We start from the raw sequence: 25,586 nt of genomic DNA, 5'->3' as shown, positions 1-25,586 counted from the left end.
GTGGCTGAATTGACATATGCAGTTAGATCCCTGAGTTGTCACATGCCTTAAGTCACTTGTTTTCAGTATCAAATACTGAATCAAATACATAATGAAGTGTTGTGCTTTGTTGTCTATAATCTAGCCTGCTGCTTAAACTAGAATGTCTTTCTGAATTTTTTTTTTCTAGGAAGTGAAGAACTGAGATTCAAGTTGTCTTTTTGAATATTTACTTTTATACCACTGAAAACAATGATGTCGGTATTTATAGCCAGGATAAAAAGTAAAAAAAAAAATTGTCAAAGTGAACTGGTCTTTAATTTTAATTTAAGTTTAATTGATAAAATGAGAGATTTCTGCCTCTGTTGTTATGTGGATGGTAGTGCTGATTAGTGTCAGGTACTCTAAAACAATGGATTTTTACTGTTAAAGTCATGTTTTTAGTTTTCATGATGACACTAAAATTTGTAACCTGGTTGACTGAAATTCTGGTGCTCTAATCAAGGGGTGGGAATCGGGAAGCTTTAAGCATGGTGTGATAGCATAGAGGTTATAATTCATTCACCACTTTATACTTCCCCTGGAGTCCATGGATATTTTGGTCTGGTAATTTTATTGGCCAAACAAACCCATTAACAAGCATGAAAGTGCTGAGAGACATTTTAGTAATAAAATTACTGATATGTATATGGAGAATAATTCATTGGCATTTAAAACTTGTAGAAAGGAAGCGTACTTTAATGGATTTTACTTCTGTGATTTTAGTGGATTTTTAGCATGGGATTTCACAGATTCTTAATATTTTAAATACAGGTAATGAATTTGGACATCCAGAATGGCTTGACTTCCCCAGAAGAGGGAATAATGAGAGCTACCACTACGCCAGAAGACAGTTTAATCTTACTGAGGATCATCTTCTTCGCTATAGATTCCTAAATGCATTTGATAGAGATATGAATAAATTGGAGGAAAGATTTGGCTGGCTTGCATCTCCCCCGGTAGGCTATGTATACTAAATAAGTTTTTAGTCACCAGTTGGGTACATGTTCAGAATAACAATAATACCAAATTTGCATGCAGAAATTTTAAACAGCACTTTATTATGCACTGTGTAATGCCCCACCATATATTTCTAGTTGTCAAAACATGTCACTGAAATATCTTCCACAGATAATAGAAATCTGAAACAGTCTCCTTTTAGCTTCATAGCAAGCTCTTTTCCTATTGTTTTTGCTATTTTTATTTAGTAACTGAAGATTGGATAAAGCAGACTATAAAATTGTCTGTAATCCAATCCAAGGATTGATTTAGGAAAGTGTAAGTTGTTCTTCCAATTTACTTTGTATAATAATTACTCTGTTACTGAGAAAACACTGTCAGTATAGTGTAAGTTATGGTCTCCTGGTCTTCAACCTGTCACTTTTCTATTTGCCATTTTTACCTAAATATTGCACTGTACTTTTTATCAAAGCAACTTGATTATTGTAATATCTCAGTGTTTAATTATTTCATACTAGTCATAATACACTTTTAAGATTTTTTTTAAGTGCATGTCTATTATTTATTAACAACTTTAGCAAACAGAACAAAAGTGGTATGTGCGGCAGTTTACTTTGACCTATCAAAGCTATTTGTCACAGATTTCACAAACAAACAAAAAACATATCCAGTGCTTCATTGTCTAAATTACTAACAGTAGTTGTGATGCTGATCCCCATAACAAGTAGACTGAAGATTTGATTTGTAAAAATTATTTTTTTCTAAAAGAAAGTGTGATTAAAAGACCACATTACCAATTTTTAGGCAAGAATTTTTCAAGTGCCTTATACCTAACATGCTTCTACGTTTTAAATTTTACATTACCTTACCAAAAAAAAAAATTATATGACACTACATAGGTAAAAAAATGCAGTTTGCATGTTAATATCCTTATCTGTGTTGCTTGAATCTTTGTTTTAATTGAAATGAGGTATAGAAGCAGTGGGTTTTTCTTCTTTCCTTTTTTTTGTTATTTCAGTTACAAATGAAGTATTTTATAGTATTGGATTTTTAATTTTTTTCTTTTCTAGGCCTATGTGAGTGAAAAGCATGAATCCAATAAGGTCATAGCATTTGAGAGAGCAGGTCTCATTTTTGTATTCAACTTCCATCCGTATCAAAGTTATGTGGACTACAGAGTGGGTATTGAAATGCCAGGAAAATATCCTTTTCTTTACTGTTTTGCTCATACAGAAAAGCTTTAGAAGTTGAAAGGTAATTTTATTTCTATTTTCTAATATGAATGCAAACTGTAGTTAAAAGGTAAGAACTCACTTATTTGTCATCAGTATAACCTTGCTTTAATTCTTCATGTACAGCAAAAGAATAATTTAGAATTTGCCTTCTTCATAAGAGACTCTTTTGTAGAACACAGAAGTATAACAAGCGATTTGAAGACTATATATGAAAGTTTCCTTGTGATCCCTTGTTTTTTGAGATTATGTTGAGGCATGAAAAAGCATGTAACTCCTTCTTGTTAAATAAACTACAGAAAGTGACAACAGTAAGACAAGGCTGTGCACACAGTCACATGGGAAAATACGTTAGCCTAAGACTTCACCAGAAGGTTGTACAATTTAGAATTAGATGGACTGAGAATGTGCACTTAGCTCAGCTGAGCAGTGGCAAGTCATTACTCATTGACTCCAATGTCATTACTCTCGAGTAATGACTCAGGTAATTGACTGGTTTTGCATTTGTGTCCAAATTCTTAGTATTGAAGGAGATAAAAAAATTATTACTAACATGCTGGAAGAATTTAGTTTGCCCAAATTAATTTTGTTTCAATTGCTTTGGCAAACAGTCTAGTGAATCTTGCTGTGTCAGTTTTAAAAGCTGCAGTTTCAAACTTTAGGCCTACTCTCTTTCTTATATATCAGCAACTTCTGTAAGCTAATGACATATTTCAGTTGCTTTAGTTCAGTGTAGCACCATATTACTCTACTTCCTAGACCCTACTGACCTGACCTTCAGGGTCTCAGGCTGTAGCAGGATTCTGGTTTAGAAACTTCAGGTCAAACTCACCTTCTTCAGTGCTTTCTTCTACTACCTCTATGCTGCTACTTGGACTCCTAGAAAAATGGAGTGGAATGGAGTAGTAAATTGGTGTAGTAAAATCTTAATCTGGTGTTGTGAGATATACCAACACTTGGCTGTCATAAGCTTCAGATATCCAGCTGTTCAAGTTGATGTTTATTGCCTTTCTTCTCTTGTATGAAATACTTTGAGTTCTGAGAATGGAAAAGGTGTAATTTCAATGTTAAGGGCTACAACACATAACAGAACTAGCTTGACTTTTTTGCTCTGATACTTACGCAGATACAATTAAATCCAAACCATGTTTTGTTGATCACTTTCTTTTGCAAGGATGATAGAGTTTCCACTATCAAAAATGCTTAAGAAACATTTTTTAAAAAAAGTCATCTGTATCACTTTTTTTTCCCTCTTTTCCATAACATGTCTTTATCAGGCTTGTATTTAATTACAGTTATATATGAGGCTGTTTTCCTAATTTAATTTTCTGGTTTGTGCTAAATGAATTAAATAACTAGGCATTGTTTTTCTAAGCGTGTAAATGCCCTGCATACATTTTTACAAAAAATCTGCTCAAAAATTCTTGGCATTTACAGCTAAGATGGGACTAAGCTGTGCTCAGGCATTTCTGAAACTACTTGGGCTTTCTTTATGTTTATAGAAATATTGTTATGACCAGTCTGTTGACTGAATATTTACTACTGTTTTTTTTATCTGCACTCTAAATTTTTCAATCATTTCAAAACCACTTCACGTCTCTCTTTTACAGCACCAGAATTTCCTTTTTCCATATAAATTTGCCATTTACTGTTTGTATGGAATAATGAACTGCTTTATAGTAGCTCTTCTGAAACAAATTGTGAAATCTGCTTTTCACTGGATTTACTTTGCAAACCAAGGCCCAGTTGGGTTTCAGCAAGCTTCTCTGTTGCTAGTTCACTCATGGCACTGAAGTAGCTTTCTATTGCATCTTGGCCAGAAACACAGTCATTGCAAATTGTTTTACTTATTCATTCATTTATTTAATGTAAGCAGAAACTCATTGGAAAATGTTTGCTGTTCACTTAATAGTAGATTCAGAGGTTTGCTCACATTCTTTATATTTATTTTGGTTCACTGAAAATCATACTGAAACTTAACAACAGCTCAAATGTGTTCAAAACAAGTATGATATAAACAAGGCATACAGATGATATTTCATATTTGCCATTTATATCATATTTTTAATATGATAGTTTCGGTACACGTCCTTGTCTTTTAAGTGTGTGCAGTATAATTTTATTTACAGCCTATATTATAAAAAGTTTAAATTTTAAAGGGCTTTGTTAAAGCATAAAGATCCATATTAATTTTTTATTCACTAACCTAAAGTTTGTATTGCTAATGGAACTTTAGTTTTGAACAGCGTATTTGCTTTTGTTAAGGTGCTTTGCCAGACTAACCCATCTTGCCCCAAGCAAGCAGTAAATTTCAGGACAGTAGACAGCAAGACATTGCTCTGCCCTCAGTGCATGATGTTCTCCACTGCCTTTGGTGGAAGCAGAGGGCTCTAAATGCTGCCTTACTTCGCTGGGAGACATAGTGTGCACCTTCACCTCCAAGAGCTGTGTTCTTATGGTTAAGGAAGTGTCTGTCCCCTTTTTTACTATATTGTTCTGTTTGCAACTCTGAGAGAAAGTAGTTATGTAAATTAAGTGTACTCACTTAAGGATCTCATATATAACATATTCCCAGAAATCACCGTTTCAACAACCTTTCTCTATTCATTTTATTCTGTGACAGTTCAATGCATGAACCAGGGGAAATTCCAGAAAATCTAGGAAGGAACTGGGTCTCGGCCTGATTTACCTTTGTATTTTTTTTAGTATGAAGGTAGCAACCTTTTCTTTCCTCTAATATCTTGAATTCTGAAGTTGCAAATAATTCTGAATAATATCTGTACTTAGATATATCCCAGGAGTTTGTGCAGGTTCTGGTTCACAAAGCTGGCATGAAACATTCTTAAGGTTTCAAAAGCTGCAGTGATTTGCGTGATTGTCCCTCAAGGTGAACACAGCAGTGTTTCTCATGCCAGGAGAATAATAAACCTCCTCTCAGTTCAAAAAAGTATCTCATAAAGACACTTGCTAGAATTGGGCATGTTTGAGCAAATAATTTGCTGCCCTGAATTTGTTATTTTAGCTTAAAAGCAGATTGGATGTATCTTCATCAGACTTTCCTGAAACAAAATTTAAGAAGTTGCAGTGGATTCTGTTGATTGTTAAAATAAAAGTCATAATGTTTCTTCTTAAACTGTTGTGCATAAAGAGGAAAAAATAACAAAGGAGTGAAAAGGAAAAAGCAAGGTTAACTTAGGTCCAAACCTTTTGATCTGGCTTTGTAAGCATCTTTAGTTTTTTGCTTTTATCTTTGGCCTTTCAGGCCAAAGTGTCATTTATGTTAATTAAGATCTCTTTTTATCTGGGAAGCTTATTTATTATCCATATTAAGAAGTTCACTGTGTTCCCATCCAAGGCCATCACATGAGATGAACTGTTGGGACTTCTTTTCTAAAGGAAGTGCTTTTGAATGTATGCATCAATGAAACAACATACTCTGATACCTGTCCCATAAAAATCTTGTTTCTGTTTAGTGCCTATTGCTAGCAAAGTCCTTGGACAATAAATGGTCCTTAAACACCTTGAATATATGTAAACTCTTAATTTCTGTTCTAGCTAAGCAGTACTATATCTACCAATTGCATTCTCAGTATCTTTTCCCTGATGGTGAAGACAGAAGCCCTCCATTATCCCATTCCTCTGTCTAAAAGTTTGCTTTTAACCCAAGGAAAGCCTCTGAGTTCTGGAAGTACTATCATGTGTACTAGACAACTGCTCAGACCTTAGAAATAGCTGGTCTGCAATGCGCTGTCATGCTCACCATCATAATTACTTTCAGGAAGCCTCATCTCAACTAAACTAGACATGAGGGGTCTGGAGAACAGGCCTTATGAGGAGCGGCTGAGGGAACTGGGGTTGTTTAGCCTGGAGAAGAGAAGGCTGAGGGGAGACCTCATCACCACCTACAACTACCTAAAGGGAGGTTGTAGAGAGGTGGGTGCTGGTCTCTTCTCCCAGGTGATGGAGGATAGAACAAGGGGAAATGGCACCAAGCTGTGCCAAGGGAGGTTCAGGTTAGAGATAAGGAGGAAGTTCTTTACTGAGAGGGTTGTCAGAGGCTGGAACAGGCTGCCCAGGGAGGTGGTGGAGTCACCATCCCTGGATGTGTTTAAAGAGCGAGTAGACGAGGTACTTAGGGATATGGTTTAGGGGGTAGACAGGAGCGGTTGGACATGATGATCTCAGAGGTCTTTTCCAACCGAGCGATTCTGTGATTCTGTGATATCTAGTAGTCTGACATTAGAAGATGCAGTCACTGAAACCAAGCTCAACAGCAGAATCGTGTTACAGCAGTTCCTTAAGCATCCTCTACTTGGCTGAGTAGTGATAGCTAACTGTATGCAGTCATAAGTGATGGCAAGTCTGAGTTTTTGCAAATGAGAGTAACTGAAATGGCCTCACTTCTCACAGGTGAGGAGCCCATATGTAATATTTCTGATTCCCTTTGCAGATGCATACCCTAAAGATTCTGTATTCTAGTCACATCTCCTCTGGTTGCAAGCTCAAAAGGTAAAAGTTCACATGAGAGAGACAGTGCTGTTCAGATTTGGAGCTACTTATTTCTTGTGATGTTGGTATGTATGTAAGCTGTTAGCAGTAAACAGGAGCTAACTTACACTATTTCTGTAATTGTTCTAAGGCTGGTAAAAGGGAGACAGTGCAAAAGAAAAGGATAGCATGATTTTCAGAGCCTGAAGGTGGCTGAGACTTGCTTTGGTACTTCATTTCAAGAAGGATTTGACTTTGATTTTAGAACTGAAATTTAAGGGTATCAAGTATTTTACAAACAACCTCAGTCCATAGGAAGTCCACTTTATACTCCAGCTAACCAGAAGAGATACAAGTTCTGTTTGATCATTTCTTTTAGACATGCTAGGTCTTTCTTGGCTGAGATTTCTAAGCTATTAATAAAGAATAGCTGACTTGAGCAGTACTTTGCATCAGCTTATAGGCAACAAAAAAAATCATGAAGCTTTCTTATTGCAGCTCAGTCTTTTAGAGTAGTCAAACATTTACAGTATAGAAACAATGCAGAACTGTTTATAGTATCAGTCTTTAAATGAAACATATCCCAAAGTTAGCAACCGCTATTACCCTTCCCTAGTCTTCTTGCTTTCAGCGCCCTTTCTTCTTCCCTGCCAACATACCCAGCAGGCTGAGTATCTATTTTCTTCAAATATGCTGGAGTGTTTTATTGTTGATTAGCTTTATTTCTAACTCTTATACTGCAATTATAGCCGTGGAATTTATGTATAGTTTTGTGACAAACCTTTTAACTTGAGATTTTAAATAAAACGTGTCCTGTAACTAGGAAATGTGGTCAAATGTGACATTAAACCTTCAGAATAACTCCTCCACTTTAAAAGGAATTATATAGTGTCCCCTTGGAACTTAAACATGAAGCAGAAGCACTTAAAAACAAGAGTTTGCTGTTATTCTGTTTGGGGTTGGTTTGGTGTTGTTTTTTTTTAGAAATTGCTGGATATTTAATTTGATACTCTGAGGCAGTTACTGAATAAGCCTGAAGAGCAAATTGCTGTAATATATTAAAATCTTTTTATTAAAAAGTTGATCTGAATGATACTGGGAATTGTGGGAAATGTGATAACCCTTTCACTACCCTAGGTTTAAATTTGTTTAATGAATTTAATTAGCCAAATCAGTGCATGTAACTAAATTTTTAGTGCCTGTCACTAAACTTGCCTTTATTAAGTGGACGGCTTTGGCATATTAGTAAATTGTAGTAATATATATCACTAAGCTGTTGTAATATATAGTTTCTTAGATGTGATACCAGGTATGTTAAAAGATACAGAGCTTCTTGCCTCTCTGGCCTATGTTTTTGTAGGCATTCCTCTGTTCTGATCTAATCGAAAATATCGTTCTTCTTTCAGGTGGGCTTTATTTGTAGGCTGTTGGCATAGCAAACCTTACTGTACTTTTATAAGAGAAGTGATAGTAGACATTAGAGTCCTTCTGGTCTCACTTGGTTTGGAAAGTCCTTTTCTGAACAGTCAGACAGTCAAAAGCTGCATAAAGAGTCACAGCCAGCTTCGAATCAGTTTTTCCTTCCCTTTTATACTGCAGTCTTCTCTCTTGTATCCCTTGACATTAGATTGCTCCATTCTACTTCTTGATGTACCCCAGTGTGAGACATTCAAGGACTGAGACCTTAATTTAATATGTGAGCATGGAAGTCTGTAAACATTTTTGGGCAATATGAATCACTACTGACTTACCTCTCTTTGTATGTTAACATTTCATGTCATCATATACCGCTAAAGTGCAAGCATTAAAAAATATTCATGGGAAGAATTTTTACATGGCATAGCATATTAAAGCATTTTTAATGCCAGAGTGAATGAATACCAGAGTTGTGCACTTACTGTTGGCATAAATTTAGGATGAATAAGTACATTTGAAGTAAGAGTTGTCTGTAAGCTAATAGCTAGATGAGACCTGAGGTATCACAAATATTGTCATCAAAATGCTGCAAAAATATACTTTAAAAAAAACCCAAACCAAACCCATTAATTCAGGCTTTCTGACATTTGCAGCCTGCACCTGGAGCTCCTAATGAGCAAATAAGGTCACTTGAATGAGTCACTGGTGTGCGATTGCTGAAGGCAAAGATGCAGCTTTGCAGGCAGCTTTGAAGTACGCTTATGTAACTGTCCCTGCCTGTTAGAATGCAGGGGGTATCTGGCACAGCACGTGGACACACAAGACTTCATTTAGGATTAGCTAAATACCAAATTCTGTCAAGGTAGTTGATACATTAAGGTTAATAGGTGTGAATAAGAAATATAGCATACTAATGTAGGAATGCATCTTCGATCTGTGTTAGAAAAGACATGGGTTTCAAGCTCTGTGAGTGTAACTATTAGAGTGGCATATGCTGTTGCCCAATTTCTGTTTCATTATGTGAAGGAAAAAGGAAACATTTCTATGCTTATGCTGGAATTTTACTTCATAAATTATGCTCTTTCAGAAGCCTTTTTATGAGAAACAGGCAGCTTGAACTAACAAATTATTTCTGCCTAATTTGCTTCAGTTTGGAGATAGATGAATAATCAACATCTAGGTCAGCTTTCTCTAGTTCTCTGATTGTAGATAATATTTTGAATGTTAACAGGGAAACCATTTGTAAGTTTTCACTTTTGTTTTTTTTAATACAAACTACACCTTTCTGTGGGGTAGTGGTTGATTCCAAGGCTAGTCTGCAGTAAAAATTCAAAAGGAACATGGCTAAAAGGAGGGAGCAAGAACAGGAAAGGGACTTAAAGATTTCAGAAATAACTCCTTTCCCCTCCATAAGATCCCATGCTGATTTTTGTTAAACAATTTATCTGCAGTTTTGAAAGTCTCATTAAAATTAAGCTATGTGTATATATCCGCCTCCCTTTTTATTAACAAGGCTTGTTATCTTGGCACAAATTTAAATAATGTTTGTGATTACCAACCAATATGGATTTATACGTCTCTATATTTACATTTGATTTAAGCAAAAAGCATCCATAATTTGTTACAGCAAAAAGGTACAGTACCCCCCCCTCCAGTATTGTGCCATGAGTTAAGTGTTAAATGGCTTCAACTATCTTGTAAATATACGGAGTTGAAGTTCATCAGGCCAAGGTGTTTAATTTAATTAGAAAATTCATCTAAATACCCTCTAATATGCCTTCTCTCAATTGTAGGTTGACCCCTTAGTCTCCTAGGAGTGTGTGGAGGCGAGGAAAAGAGGTTCCATTCATCTTGAAATTGATTATGCCAGTTGCCTGGTTTTCTTCAGTGAAATTCAAGAATTATTAAAAACAAAAGGGCCTAACCACTTCAGGTTTTTCATAGTCCTCCTTGCAGCTGTAATTTCCTTCATCTTCATCTTCCTTGTGTTTATGGTGAATTTAATGACTGAGTTCTTGTTTTCCTTTGTGTCTTCATAGCGTATATTTGTCCCTTTAGCTTCTGTGTTATTCTCTTTGTATTCTTTTATGCCTAGCTTGAAAGTCTAGTTTCCACTTTCTTTAGACTTCTTTCTAGGATACGAGGTGAATGAAAAGTTCATTAATTAGCCATGTTTATCTGTGGCTGTATTTCTTGTCCTGTGTGCATATTAATAACTCATAAATTATACTTGTGCCCATAGCTTGTTTTTTACAAAAATCAATTTCTTCAAGAAATTGTCAGTCTTTAGTATCCTTTCCCTTTCATTCGATCAATCTTGAGAACAATGATTGCCAGTTCTACAGCTGTTGGTGTGCTAGACTTCCCTTTTTCTCATTTTGTTTCTTGTCTTCATTTGTTGCCAGGATGTCGTCTTTTGTTTTACAGGTAGCATTTTGGCAATTAAAATTGCTGCCAGGACAGCTTCTCTGTTTTTGCTTTCTGTTGGGAAAATATATTCCTTTGACCCTGGTTCATTACTGTTGCCTTTAACTTCTCAAACCACCTAGTGCATTTGTACATTAAAGTCATATATCATCCACATCGCCATCCTGGTGACTTCTCCATCTGGGCACTTTTTTTTTCAACAGCTTTTGTAAATACTTTTGAAAAGCCAGCAATTAATAGCATTCTCTACCAGATATCTTCTACTGTTGGAAAAATGTAGATCATGGTACCAGTAAATCCAATCTAAAATCTGGAGTATCCAGTAGGGGTGGGGATTACTGCAATCTTGGTACTACTTTCCTAGCTATAGGTCTAGTAGGAGAGATCGTGCCTTGCCTAAGAGAAACTTGTCCACAGTGCTGATGTCAAGCAAGTTTTGGCTCAGGGTACCCAGAGAGATTGTGCAGACTCCATCTTTGGATGTTTTCAGGAGCTTACTGGATAAAGCCCTGAGCAATCTTGTCTGCCCCTGTAGCTGACTTCCAGAGGTCCCTTCCAGCCTGACTCGTCATTTCTCCCATCCCTTTGATCACATTCTATGACTTGTGACCCTTGTCTTTTCTCCTTCAGCCTTGTTTGTGATCCTGTGCCCTAACCTTCTGTGGGTAACCTCTTGTTGTAAGAGAAGGTCACCTTTCTTGCCTAGATGAGCTCTCATCTCTCATTAATGTGCAGCTTTCTAGCCATGGCTTTCTTAAACAGCAGCTTTTCACAGCTTTTTGTGTTATTTCTATCAGAAAAGTTCTTAAAGATGAGTAAATTTTAAAAAAATCCAACAAACAACAAAACCCACAACACCCCCCACCTCCCAGAAAAACCCCAGACTCGTCCAAATCCACAAAAAACGTGGCTCTGAGCCATGAATCAAAGTATGGTAAGGACTGATGAGGAGAAGAATTGCTCCAAAAGTATACTCCCAAGCCCATCTTAAATATTGGGGTGGAATCTCAGTACCTTCTGGTTTCCCTGGTTTCTGACACTGAACATGAGAATCCAGTGAGTGCATGGACTATGTGCTTGCTTTCTGTCTGAAGGCTGTACCACTAAGTATAAGCATCAGATCCATCACCCTGACTCTCCACTCCCAGTTCAATGTGCATGTCTAAGTATACAAGAGGTAAGTCACTTATGGTCCACGAAATGGCACTTTTAAAGCACTGCATGTGACTTTTTCATACATTGTATCTCTAATTCTGTGTGCAGTCAGTTTCAGTTTTGAAGAAAGAGATGGTGAATTAACTCATTCTACGAATTACCCTGAACTGAATTAGTTAGAGTTTAACTTTTTCTTAGAATAACCCTACATCTTCAAGGTGAACAGTTACACACAGAGCCCTACCTCGGGAATACAGTAGATTCTCAAAGTGAAACCAGGGAGGGTTTCTCTTCTGTCTACTGAGACAGATTCACCTAGAGAAAAATAGGATAGTATCTACATAACTGAATCTCTGGTTGTATCTAAAAAAGAGAAAAATATGACTAAGTAAAGAAAAGATGTAATTTCAGATAATATGTATTTTACTGGTGTATATAAGGACACTTGCACTTCCCATGGTGATTGATAACTATGAAAGCTTCAATTAAAATATGAAACCTACATCTGTGACCTTTATATTTTGCCTTGTGTAGTTTCCAATTTTGAATTGCTGAAGTACTGAAAAAAAAACAGAAGCTATTTTTGTGTTTAATTTTCTAAATCAAAGTAGCGCAAAGAAATCTTGGTGCGTTAATGATAGGTTTCTAATCCACACTTCATAAGGGTTGCTCCTTAGTAATTTGTAGTCATCTACATTGTTGACTTAGAGTGACTTTTTTAATGAGCAAAGTTGGAAAGACTTGTATATTCAGCTGTTAAATGCTGGTGTGAGTTATTCTGCATTGCTTTGCTGCTTTATTCAACCAGAGCTCTCAGAATCCATTTATTACAGTATTAAAGATCATTCACATGTAAGATGCTTATATGCTAGCTGCTAAGACAGGACTAAGGAGACTGTCATCTAAGATGGGCAAAAATATTTTCTCCGTTTGAGGGCTGGATTTGTCAAAATGCATCCAACACATTCAAGATTTTTTTAGAAGTTTTTATCTTATGCCATCACAGTATATGTAGCTAATAAACTAACTATACTAAGAAGCAGTTTAACACTCAGCACCAAATGGAGTCATCCTTAGTTCAGCCCCTACAATGGCCAATGGTTTAAAATTACCATGTCTGGTTGCTCCAGCATTTTATTTGTATGTTCTGCTGTGACTACTAGCTCTTACTGTTTTTGCAAGACCTAAAATCTGAAAACATGCTGCTTTCACCAGTGTGTATGTATATACTTAATTTCTAGAAGAAGGTATACGAATATATTAATTTGAAAACTTTAGATAATTTAAAATACACATTTTTTTCTGTGTTTGTGGGTTTATTTTTTAGTGCTTCCTTGAACAGTGCTTGAACTTTTTTTTTATTTGGTGTTTTACATCAATAATGATTTTTCAGCACTTTGGTATTACACAGCACTGTTAATGATGGAGGTAAAAAAAACTTTTACCACTTTTAGTGTAGTATTTTATAACTTGTATTTGAAGGAAGAAAGCCTTCCTGTAATATCATTTTCTGGATTAGAATGCCTTGTCAAAATTGTTACAGAACCTTTCTAACTTTATCCCTAAGAAATTTTATTCCTTTTCTCCATTTCTCCATATTTAAAAAGCTTTCTTTTTCTGTAGTGCGTAGTATAAGATCTCATGTGGAGAGTAAATTTAATATTGTCATGTGCTTACAGTTTCCCACTGAATTAGGCATGGGATCATGCCACTGTTACTGTCATTGCCACTGTAGCTGGTTGAGGACAGCCAGCTGATCCCAAGGCTGCTTAAAGGAAAAGCTTTTCAAAAGTGTTCCCATGTCTTCTGTTGTCTACGCACTTTTTCTGAAGTTTTCTATATACAGACAGAAATTGTTTCAGCACAATTTTTGATCCATTTTACTCTGCACTTTTATCTTTGTCTAATCCGTATTGTCAGAACTATATCATTCTGCTTTTAGCCAAGAAATGGTAGCAAGGGATAAGAATAAAATCCCTATTGGGTATTCTTTTGTGTATTGAGAAATGCAGTGAAAAAAATGAAAACTGATTTACATATAAGTTGAAATGAAAATAAATATTTATGTACACATTCATGCTCTAAAGGCATCTCTGGAAAGTAACAGAGAACCAGAAGTATGTGTGCCTAAACATTTAATTATATGAGAAAATAAAAGCTATAAAAGCTCCTAATCCTGATTTTAAAACAGATTATGAAAGTGTGGAGGTGAAACCATCAGGATAACCTACGGTCTTTTTCTATGTGTTTGGTTACCCTTCCTACAGGTCCAGTCTTGCTCAGTTGTGTCCAGACTTTCTAACTTGATGGGTAAACTGTCATATGGGTAATCTCTGTAATAGGGTTCTCATACGTAATGCAGAGAACCCAATGCACTTAGTATTGGGTTGGCCAAAAAGTAATCGTGGGTTTTACTGATAGATGGACATACATGTCTTGAAATATAACTAACTTAATTTTAAACTGCAATTTCATCATGTAACTTGACAGCTGGGACTTCAAGCTTGTTTTAGAAAATGAAAAAGTGCACAGTTTTGTTAAGAATTACCTATTTGGCATCAGTTTCAAAATGGAAAATCAAAAGAAACACTTTAGTCATATTTTGCTGTATTACTTCTGAAAAAGAAAAAACATTGTGCAATGTCGTAAAAAGTTGTGATGTGTATGGTGAAGATGCCTTAAAACTACTGCAGTGTCAGAATTGGTTTGCTAAGTTTTGGTCTGAAGATTTTGATGTTAAAGATGCAGCATGCTCAGGAAGGCCAGTTGAAGTTGATAACAACAAAATAAAGTCATTGATCTATTTCAATCAGCATTCAACAATATGAGAGATTGCTGATAGTCTTACCGTAATTAAAATTCAGCATTGAAAAGCATTTAAAACAACTTGGATACATTAGGAAGCTTGATATTTGGGTACCACGTGAGCTCAAAGAATTTCATCTCACAAAGTGCTTTGGTATACGCAGTTCTCTCTTGAAACGTGAGGAAAACAATCAATTTTTGAAACTTATGATAACAGGTAATGACAAATGGATCATCTGCAAAAATCACAAATGACAAAGGTCTTGGACCAAGCGTGATGGACCAGCTCAAAGCACTTCCAAAGCAGATATTCCCCAAAGGAAAAAGATAATAACTTTTTTGAGCTTGGAATCATGAAGTTGCCTGAAAGATGGCAAAAGTTAATTGAACAAAATGGACACTATGTTGTTTAATACAGGTTTGTTTCCCATGAAAAAGTCACCTTTTATTTATCCAGAGAAAAACACAGTTACTTTTTAGCCAATCCAGTGTTTGATTGGTGATAGATACTTATGTGAGTCAAACCAAGCCATACAGAAAAGAGTAGTTTTTTTACACATATTTCATAAGCCTTACATTGTTTTACAACTGGTCAGTAGAAATTTCTCTTGGCCTCCTCTTCTGCAAGGCCATCACGCCCACAAATAGCACTTGATTCTTTTGTCAATAGTAAGGGTTGAGGAACAAAATGCAAATTATCCTATTTTATGATTTGCATTTACTTAGTGGTGTTTTGTGTGTCATTAAACATGCATAAGATTAAATAAAAAAATTGCATTAAAATATGTATTTCAAAACATCATAAAAGCATAATAATTCAGTAATTAATGTGGTAGATAATGACAGCTTTTTCATTTCCAGCTCTATTTATACAAGAGTTCATTGCTTATGCTACTCTCCTCTACTTTAGAGGTTAGGAAATTTAATCAGAGCATCCAACTGAACAGATATAGTTGGGGTTTTTTCAGAGTACAGGCTAGTATTTGCAGCACTGACACTGAAACCAGAGAAACCCCACCACAAAAGGAAATACTTCTGTTATAGGCTTAATTAAAATTCACAGCTGTTTCATGTTTTCATGATGATAGTGCTCAAAAACCTAGATGCTTGTAAGATTCTGAAATGTGAAAATCTGCTTTTCTGTGAGGTCTAAGTTGGAAAACAAATGGGCATGATTACAAAACTAATTCTTTTTCCCTGAGAAATATCAGATTTGTGAAGACCTTAAAATTCTTTTTGACCCCATTATTCAGCATCTGGTTAACAGTATTTATTCCGAATAATCATAGAATCAATAAGTTATGTTGCAAAGTGTGAAAAGGCAGTGATATTAACTTCGTATTGTTAGAGAGCACTACTAGACATAATTTTATTGCCTGGATTAAGGAATTGGTATGAATTATTTTAAAATTAGCATAGCCATAACAATTGCATTTGCTGTAAATAGTTTTCCCACTTGGACAACAGCCAAAGTCATCAAAGTTATATCACTACCTGCCCTTGTAAAAAGTCCCTCCTCAACTTTTCTGTAGGACCCTTTCAGAAACTGGAAGGCTGCAATAAGGTTCTCCTGGAGCCTTTTCTTCTCCAGGCTGAACAGCCCCAGCATTCAGCCTGTCCCCATAGTGGAGGTGCTCCAGCACTCTGATCATCTTTGTGGCCCTCCTCTGGACCCGCTCTGACAGCTTCCTGTCCTTTTTGTGTTGAGGGCCCCAGAGCTGGACACAGTACTCCAAGTGGGGTCTCATGAGAGCGGAGGAGAGGGGCAGAATCACCTCCCTCGCCCTGCTGGCCACACTTCTTCTGATGTAGGCTGAGGGAGCTGGATCTCTTTAGTTTGCAGAAGAGGAGACTGAGGGGAGACCTCATTAATGTTTATAAATATTTAAAGGGTGAGTGTCACGAGGATGGAGCCAGGCTCTTCTCGGTGACAAACAATGATAAGACAAGGGGTAACGGACACAGACTGGAACACAGGAGGTTCCACTTAAATTTCAGAAGAAACTTCTTCTCAGTGAGGGTAACGGAGCACTGGAACAGGCAGCCCAGAGAGGTTGTGGAGTCTCCTTCTTTGGAGACATTCAAAACGCACCTGGATGCCTTCCTATGTAACCTCATCTAGGTGTTCCTGCTCCGGCAGGGGGATTGGACTAGATGATCTTTTGAGGTCCCTTCCAATCCCTAACGTTCTGTGATTCTGTAGCCCAGGATGCAGTTGGCCTTCTGGGCTGCACGCGCTCATTGTCAGCTCACATAGAGTTTTTCTTCAGCCAACACCCTCAAGTCCTTCTCCTCAGGGCTGCTCTCGAGCCATTCTCCTCCCCAGCCTGTATTTGTGCTGGGGATTGCCCCTACCCAGATGAAGGACCTTGCACTTGGCCTTGTTGAACTTCATGAGGTTGGCATGGGCCCACTTCTCCAGCCTGTCCAGGTCCCTCTTTTTAGCATCCCTTCCTTCTAGCACGTCAACTGCACCACACAGCTTGGTGCCATCCGCAGACTTGCTGAGGGTGCACTCGATTCCACTGTCCGTGTCACCAACAAAGATGTTAAACACCATTGGTCCCAGTACCGATCCCTGGGGGACACCACTCGTCTCTATTTGGACGTTGAGCCATTGACCACAACTCTCTGAGTGCGACCATCCAGCCAATTCCTTATCCAGCGAGTGGTCCACCCATCAAATCCACGTGTCTTCAATTTAGTGACCAAGATGTCACATGGAACAGTGTCAAACACTTTGCACAAGTCCAGGTAGATGAAGTCAGTTGCTCTTCCCCTATCCACTGAAGCTATAACTCCATCATAAAGTGCAACAAAATTGGTGTGGCATGATTGGCCCTTGGTAAAGCTGTGTGGGTTACCACCAATCACCGCATCTTCATCCTCTATGTGCCTTAGGAGAGCTTTCAAGAGAATCTGCTCCATGATCTTGCCAGGCACAAAGGTGAGACTGAGCGGCCTGTGGTTGGTGCTGGAGATTTAAATCAGTAAGACTGATGGTTGGGAAAATTCCTAAACTCATCTGATAAAAAGAGAGTAGTGTAAAAAGACTTAAATAAAAACAGTTCTGTTAATATCAAAATCCTTAGGTTTTTGAGCAGGCCTATTTTCAAAAGGTTGAAGCCCAAAAGCAGTTTAAGGACCGCTGACTTGAATTTTAGAGTGTTGCATCACTCTTCCTAAATCCTATTAAACACAAGCTCTACCAAAATAAGATTCTTCCATGGTTTAAAATTAAGGAAGTAGATTGTGGATTATAGAGCACTGTTGTTTCTCTCTGTATATGTTTTGGGTGGTAGGGATCGGAGTTTGAGGCTTTCTGATGTAACTTTAGGAGGAAAAAGGATGTTTTAATTATGTCCAAATAAGAAATTCAAAGGTACTGAAATAATCATAAAATTAAAACATTTTATTTGCTGTTCCAGATAAGAATAAATTGATTTTGAATATGTGTTAGCTCTTTATTTCCCCATTTATTTCCTTACATTTTCTGTTTTTCTTCTTTCAATTATTTCATCTTTTATTTTTTGCTAAATCTGTTTGAATCCTTTTAAGCATCTATGCAGCTATTCCAACTCATTACACTGTAAGTAACTCACCTTATTTTAACAACTGCAGTCAGAATGTTTGTCTCTTAAAAGGTCTTCTATTAAATACAAGCTTTCTTTTGCTTGTTTATGCTATAGTAATTCAAAATCTTTTCTCAAAGACTCTCAAAAGAGTTGTGAAGTTTTATTCTGTAGAACTATATCCTTTTCTCATTAACGCTTGATCAGATGCTGTCAAACTGTAAAATATTGCTAAACATCGATTGATTTTGATGGTCAAAATTATGTAACTTCTTACATGCTATTCAAATCCACTCATTTTGTTTAGTGGTACATTTCTAGTCCGGTGCATCACATATAGTGCTATGCATATTTACTGTGTTATAATATAAACTTATAATTCATGGAAGAGTCCAGAAGAGACTGGAAGCTACTTTCTTTACTAGGAATCACTGTGCTAAGATGAAATTTTCTAGACTAAATGTCATACAGCTTCTGTCTGTTCTGTATATTTTTTAACTCTTTTCTTACATTTTATTTTTATTATTGCTTTATTTTGAGTTTATTAGCATTAATTATATTCCAAAAATTCTTCTAGTTTTTTTTGCTTTGATTTACTTCCCATTTAACAGTAATTTGGCATAGTTCCTTAACAGTTGTTTTTAAGTATAAAATCCTTCTGGATTCTGATGCTGCAGAATATGGAGGACACCAAAGGCTGGACCACAGTACAGAGTACTTCTCTGAAGAATATCCTCACAATTATCGACCTAATTCACTTATGGTAAGTGAGATTTTATTTTTTTTTTTTCATTCTTCTTTCATCTGAATAACTTTTAAAATTCTTTGGACAAATACAGAGTCTATTCTAGGAGTGTTTTAGAAAGTGGTGGTTTTTTTAAAATCTATTTTCTGAAATTAACCTTTATATGAATAGAGACAATGATGCTATGATTTGATTATGACCTAATAATCAACTGATTTTTCTCATTGCATTTAAATTTGCATGCACTATTGTAGTGTCTGGCACACAACATTCCTTGCCAACATGCATGAAAACCTTCTAATGTGCTTTTGAATTTTCATTTTGAATATCATCATTTGCTTTATTTTCATGTCTGAGAAACTCCATTTTCATGCTTGCTTTGTGATTTAAAGCTCTGTAGAAACTGAATCTTGCATTGCTTTCTTGAAATCATTCACTTAACTCCACAAACACAAATTGAAGCAAGTCATGCATTTGCCAACTGGCTTTCTCCTCCTCAGCTTACAGAAATACTTTGCAAAATGAAACAGACATTCTCTGTTCACACCAAGAATTTCAAGAATCTCCATTCGTAAAGTAATACGAATAATGGATAAAGACTTTCCCACAAATCATTTCAGATGAAGTGGGGAGGCTTATTCTTGCATACAATATCTGTTAGCTGAGATGGTGACTAATAAAAACTCTACCTTTCTTCATTACTCTTAAAATCATAATTGCTTACCACAATTAACAATTTTAAAACATCATTTTCCCATTCTTTATATATGTATATGTATACATATATACACATATTCCTGGTTCTTTACATATGTATTTATATATGCATATGGGTGTATATGTTCATAAGTAAGACTCAAAAAGGCCATGAATTAAGGCAGAGTTCACTGAAAAAGTTCTGAGAACGCTTATATGACTAACCAGGTTTTCATATCTAAAACGTATACATGGGTGAAGGGGTGTGTACATCTATGCATAGGTATATCTATACACATAAACACCTGTAAATAAGTTACACTTGTAATCTCAACAGGCTACAAAAATGGAATATCTGCACTGGGCCACTCCTCTTCCATGACAGAATGTGTCACATCTTAACATCTCTCATGAGATCTAAACTCCTGAGAATTTTTGTAACTTTTAATGTGTATCTCTCTCTCACTCACCCTCTTTCGTTGTAGTCAGGGTATTGGCATTTCTCTCCTTTGCTTTTTTTAAAAATGGTATCATTACATGAAAGAATTCTTGTGCTTGGTGTAAAGGATCTTGGGATCTTTTTTTAAAAGTATTTTGATGTGACAATGCCTTTATAATGTGAGTAAGTATCTGTGCTCATTTGTATACAGAGAAACTAAGGCTCTAAGATTCCATTCCTGAAGGTTATGTAGCAAATTAATGCTTCCAGAATTCTTGCTTCATGTGTCGAATTCAGATACCTTGCTTTGGTGATTCAAGAGCATCTTAATTATCTACCACTAACTTAACTTTTGCAAGCCAATTAACTGTAATTTGGAATGTATATTTCACATTTAGACTCTTTCTTAGATGGTGCGTGCAACTCATTCAAGACAGAAAACAGTGTGACAACATCTGAAAATGCTATTTACTAGGAGCATGTGGAAGATAAGGCATGTGACGAGCAAAGCAGCAAATGCACTTTTGCGGCATAAACTGTGGCATGGCAATGGCACTTCTGAGTCAGAAAGAAACCCAGCAGCATGGGTCACGTTAACTTTCTTTTATGTCCTTCAGCCATCCAATTCAAAGACCACCTTCAGCCAACAGCCCAGAAGATGCTACAAGCACTACATAGAGGTAAAATGCTAGTAAAAGGATACCTAGTCAAAGTAAGTAGGGAAAAAAAAAATCTAGAAAACTTGACTAAATTCAGCAAGATTGAACTACAACTAAGAAAGAAGAACAGTTACAGCAAATACCTCTAGTTGCTATTTTACAATAAAACAGTGAAGTTTTATTTTAAATAGCAATTTGCATCCTAATTCTTGAGTAATCAGTTATCCTTGGGAGTTGCTTTAGTCGTAGTTGAAGTTTCTAAAACCCTAGTAGAAGTCTTCCCCTCAAATTTGTTTTCAAAAACCACATGGTGCCACCCCAATAAACTCAAAAAGGCTATCTTCCTGCAGTTTAACTATTACTTTATTCTCTTTGCATAATGCATGGGACCTAAGTATCTTGTTTCAAAAATTTTAGTTCCTTCTCCACCACAAAGAAGTACTTTTTTAGTGACAGATGCACCTTCCTTAAGGTGTGTAAGAAAACAATGTCAGGAAAACATGCCCAGAGGGCTATGACAAAATGAAATCACATGCAATAATTCTGCTGGTCAAGTCAAGCTTAACTAGCACATAAATGTGTTACAAAAATAGAAGATTAGATGTGACATGATTCATTCTAGAAACGTCACCTAATGAAAGAAATATTCAAAGTGACACTGCAAAACTGAGAAGAAAACAGATATGAAATTCTTGGAGCAAAGAACCTTGGATGAAGAGGAAGCTATGTAAGCACTGCTAGGCACTTCACTGTAAAATTTTGTTGATGAACAGATGATGATTCAGGTTTGTTTAGTAATGCTGTGGAGGGCCAGATTTCAGAATCATGAGACACTCCTTGAAAGCTCCATTGAAAAATGCACAAAAAAAGCCCCTTGTAATATGCCTGATTCAGATAACGATTATAATCTAATTTTTCCATTTCACTGCTTGCTCTGTTCTGGATTGTTAACAAATATATGAAATGTACACAGCTTTCCACATAATCAAACCCATAACCAAACTTTCTAATAACAAGCTGTTAATCACTTTGTCTTCGTAAAAGTAGACTTTACCACAGTTTTATTTCTGTTTTTGTTTCCACTGTGGTATTGTCCTAAGAGTCTTTTTTGAATTATGTTTTGTAAAAATCGTGTGCTTTTTTCAATGTTTATATGAACTTATCTCTTATCTCATGATCTCTTATCATCACTTTGTAAGATGTAAGTGCCGCACACACATTTAAACTCCTGTCAGATCCTAGTGCCCCTTTACGAAGTCATTTGTTGATACTTTATTTGGTGGTTGTAGTTGGATGTGAAATTTAGATTGGCAAGGGAGGTGGGGGTGCAGAACCAGAACCATTTTTAATAACACTCCATTCAAAATGTTTCATCAGTCGTTTTTGAGGCATCTGACTTGACTGCATTTTACTGTAAAATGGAACTAAGAATCAATGGGTGTCCTAGTAATTCTAATATTTGTGTGGCACACCAAAAGTTGGGATTTATGTGAAAATGGTGGGGTTTATACTTTGATACTTCATGCACCAACAAAATTGAATATGCAAGCTCAATGGAATATTGCAGAGTATGTTGTGTCACTGGCAAAACAGTATGCAGTTTATTGTGAAATATAATAGTTTAACATATTTCAGCTTTTTTATATTTACTTTTTCTGTAGTTCTTTCCAAATAGTTAAAAAATAAATAGATGTCAAAGTATTCCTTCCCTCCTGTCCCCAATACTGGTTTTTTTTTCTGATTCTCTATTTTTGGCATACCCTGATATAATCTTTTCACACTAAATGAAACTGAAATTATATAGTTTATTTTAAGAATATCCTTATTTCCTGGGTTGGGTTTTTAACCTTGACCTTAATGTATACTATTCAATGTCAAAGTGCAACTTCCTGCTTCCTTGAGTCTATTGACAAATTTAAATACTCACATAAACTGAAATTATCTAAAAGCTTTTAGTGACCTTATCTTTGAAAATACTCATTTGAATAACTTTCATGATAAGGATTTATGTATTGAATTTTAAGCGACTGATGTAGTCTTTAACTGTTTTCTCCCCTGACATGCACAGATATACTGATTATATGGAAAAATGTTTGTAGTTAGAAAATGAAGTGTTTTAACTAGGGGAATCAGTTAGACTTGAATACCAGCAAGGTCTTTTTTTTACTTCTTGATGATTAAGACTTACAAATTCATTTGCTCATTCATTGATCGTTTTACTTCTTAAAACCACAAGCAAGTATAATGATTCCAGAGTTATTCTGTTAGTCATTTTCTTTCATCTTATCTTTTAGTCTTTTTGTTTGCTAGTGTTTTTGTTGCCTCTTTTAAAGTATTCTTTCTTAACCTGAAGAAAGAGAGCAGAAGTTAGAGGAGAAATTTTGAGATACAGCCTGTGCAGTATATGGACTTATTTTGAATAAATGAAACAAGACAGTCTGAGAAGTGGGTTTTCTGCATATTCATGCTGTACAGCTGTAAATCGAAAATCAAATTGGAAGGCAGAAATTTGCATTATTTTAAGCATATTTTCGTTGTCATATGCAATATCTAGCAAAATGAAAACCAAAATGTCTGAGGCTTTGTACAACAAATTATAGGCAGAAAGAAAAGGCTATCATGTATCTTATTCATTGATGGTTAATTATATCCTCAGAATAGTGTCAGAGTCTGACAATTAGTAGTGATACAGAGACATGAGATTGTCTGCAGCCCTCATTTTAATTAAAAGTTTGAGAAAATGTTGGCACAGACTCTTGTGACATTGCCTTCTGCATCTACCAGCTGCAATATGCACTATCAGATATTTTTCTGCAGTGTCTGATGTAGCTCTGAGTTCCAGTAATTCTCCCATCTGTTGCAAAATGACCTTGAAATTATTTTTAGGGCTTGGTGTTTTCCAGTGCAGAAAGTGGGATGAAGAGTAGTTCACTGCAGTTCCAGCCAATTTCAGTTGTGTTTGCACCTGGTACTGAATCTAGTCTGACAGATCTGAAAGTAGCAGTTGTCATTTGCAGAACTGCTTGCTTGGTGAACTTTTTCCTGTGTTTGGTATTCCTGTATTCTTCTAAGCTTTTCTAATCTCTCATTTCTTGAAGTTATGTAGATATTTACAGAAAAAAATAGAAGTATAAGGAGTAAGCATTTGTATCACTGAAAAGCTTCTTATGTTTCTGGCAAGTACTAGTAGTAGAACCAGTTGTTTTTTCCATGTCTGTGAGATAGCCTACATTAATAGACTGAATCCTGATAGAGTACCATATATGTTAGTGGAAAGCAGGTTAATTTTGATTAATGTTTTTTTGTCTCTGTATTAGAGTGGCTACACTATTTTAGTGCCAGAAGCCTTGATCTGTGTGGGATTTCCCTAGTTACAGACAGTGTAACTGCCGCATAGGTTAAATGAACGTGCAGTATAAAAAGGTCAGAGGTGATAACAAAAAACAATTTTGTATGTATTTGACTTAGAAACAACATTCCTATCCCCCACCATCCTCTTTGTTAGCACATCTGCCTGTGAAGTAAACTGCAATTATTCCACTTCATTTGTGCTGAATACTCCTCTGAGTATAAAAAGACTTTCAATGATAGTTTGATGACTAAACATTTGAATGTTAACTTTGCCAAAATCTTATATTCACAGCTGAGTCATCCTACCTCTGTTCCAAACAGATCTGATGTTCTCCCTTCCTCATATTCCACTCCCCCATCAGAAAAGGCCACATGAGTTTTCCTAGGTGTGGTTTTAGATGTCTTCATGATATCCAAAAATAGTGGCATTTGTGTGACACCTTAGAGGAACTAAGGTAATAAGTAAGCAATTGGTGTAGAAAGCAGAGGACAAATTCATTGAGATATCTAAAGCCTTGAGTAACCTGGTCTTACCTCATAGCTGACCCTGCTTTCAGCAGGGAGTTTGGGCCTCCTGAGGCCTCTTCCAACATGGATGTGCCTGCTGGGAAGGAAAGAGCTGGGAAGGGTGTTTAAAATGAACACAGAAAGCTCGAAACAGAAGAAAGAGATGGTCAAATGATAGTCAAGATAGTTGGGTAGCTATGAACTCATTCTCTTCAGTATTCTGTACTTTGGGTTTTCACTGCTGTCCGTGTTCATTAAGTAAGCCTCATGAAATGGTAAAGGAGACATGAATAGGACAAAACTTTTGATCAGAAAAAAGCAGGTTAGAAGAGCAGAAATCAATAGAATCGCAACTGGTAATTGGAAGTATATAATTCAGTTACAATATATAAGAGAAAAAGGGAAGGCAAGAATAAATTTCTGAGACCCTCCTCCAAGAGTACAAAAAAACATCAGAAATGGCATAGTTCTGATAACGTCTTTTGTTGATGAATACCTAGGTTTCCTATGGTGATTTTAATCAGGACACCTCTATATACTTTTACTATACTTATCTATCTATAGATAGATACATATCTCAGGCCATGTACTATTTATATAAAAACTAGCTAGAGATAATAAGTGGCAAGAAGGTGATTCTACAAGTATACTAATAGCAAAAGCAGTTTAAGAAAAAATGCAAGTCCCCTGACGATGTGAGGAGCGAAGCCTGTAATGGGCACTGTGGAGGCTACAGAAGTATTAAATGCCTTTTTTTACCTCAGACTCTAAGGGCAAAGTCTGCTTTCAGACCCTTTTGTGTGCCGATACACTACTGAAAAGAAAGTAGCAGTAACAGAGCAGTAGGTTAGGGACATCTTAAAGGCACTAGATAAATGGGGTACACCCAGAGGTCTGGAAAGATTTCAGTGACGTGATTGCAAGGCTGCTATCTGTGAAAAATCGTAGTGGTCAGGGAAACTTCTGAACAAATTAAGAAAGGCTGTAGTAAAAGGAACAAGGAAAGCTGAGGAATCTGTAGATGAGTCAGCCTCTCCCCTCAGTCCCTTGAGAGATCATGGGCCACCACCTCTTGGAATCCATATCCAAATACGTGGGGAGTATGAGATGGGTCAA

The 25,586-nt window shown here is 36.2% G+C and overlaps 1 protein-coding gene across 1 annotated transcript in view; it reads left to right on the top strand.

Moving 5' to 3' along the window:
* Positions 1–25,586, top strand: part of GBE1 (glucan (1,4-alpha-), branching enzyme 1) — a gene marked incomplete at both ends in the record, with an annotated part of 128,666 nt that overhangs the window by 88,681 nt on the left and 14,399 nt on the right. Inside the window, 4 exons of the mRNA XM_010183216.1 lie at positions 793–977; positions 2,049–2,196; positions 18,709–18,836; positions 20,571–20,633. Of these exons, the coding sequence (XP_010181518.1) occupies positions 793–977; positions 2,049–2,196; positions 18,709–18,836; positions 20,571–20,633 (524 nt within the window). The remainder of the gene's footprint in view (positions 1–792; positions 978–2,048; positions 2,197–18,708; positions 18,837–20,570; positions 20,634–25,586) is intronic.

Source organism: Mesitornis unicolor, unplaced genomic scaffold (assembly GCF_000695765.1).
Source record: "Mesitornis unicolor isolate BGI_N332 unplaced genomic scaffold, ASM69576v1 scaffold6364, whole genome shotgun sequence".
NCBI classification, from domain to species: domain Eukaryota; kingdom Metazoa; phylum Chordata; class Aves; order Mesitornithiformes; family Mesitornithidae; genus Mesitornis; species Mesitornis unicolor.
This window is presented reverse-complemented; position numbering and strand designations above follow the sequence as displayed.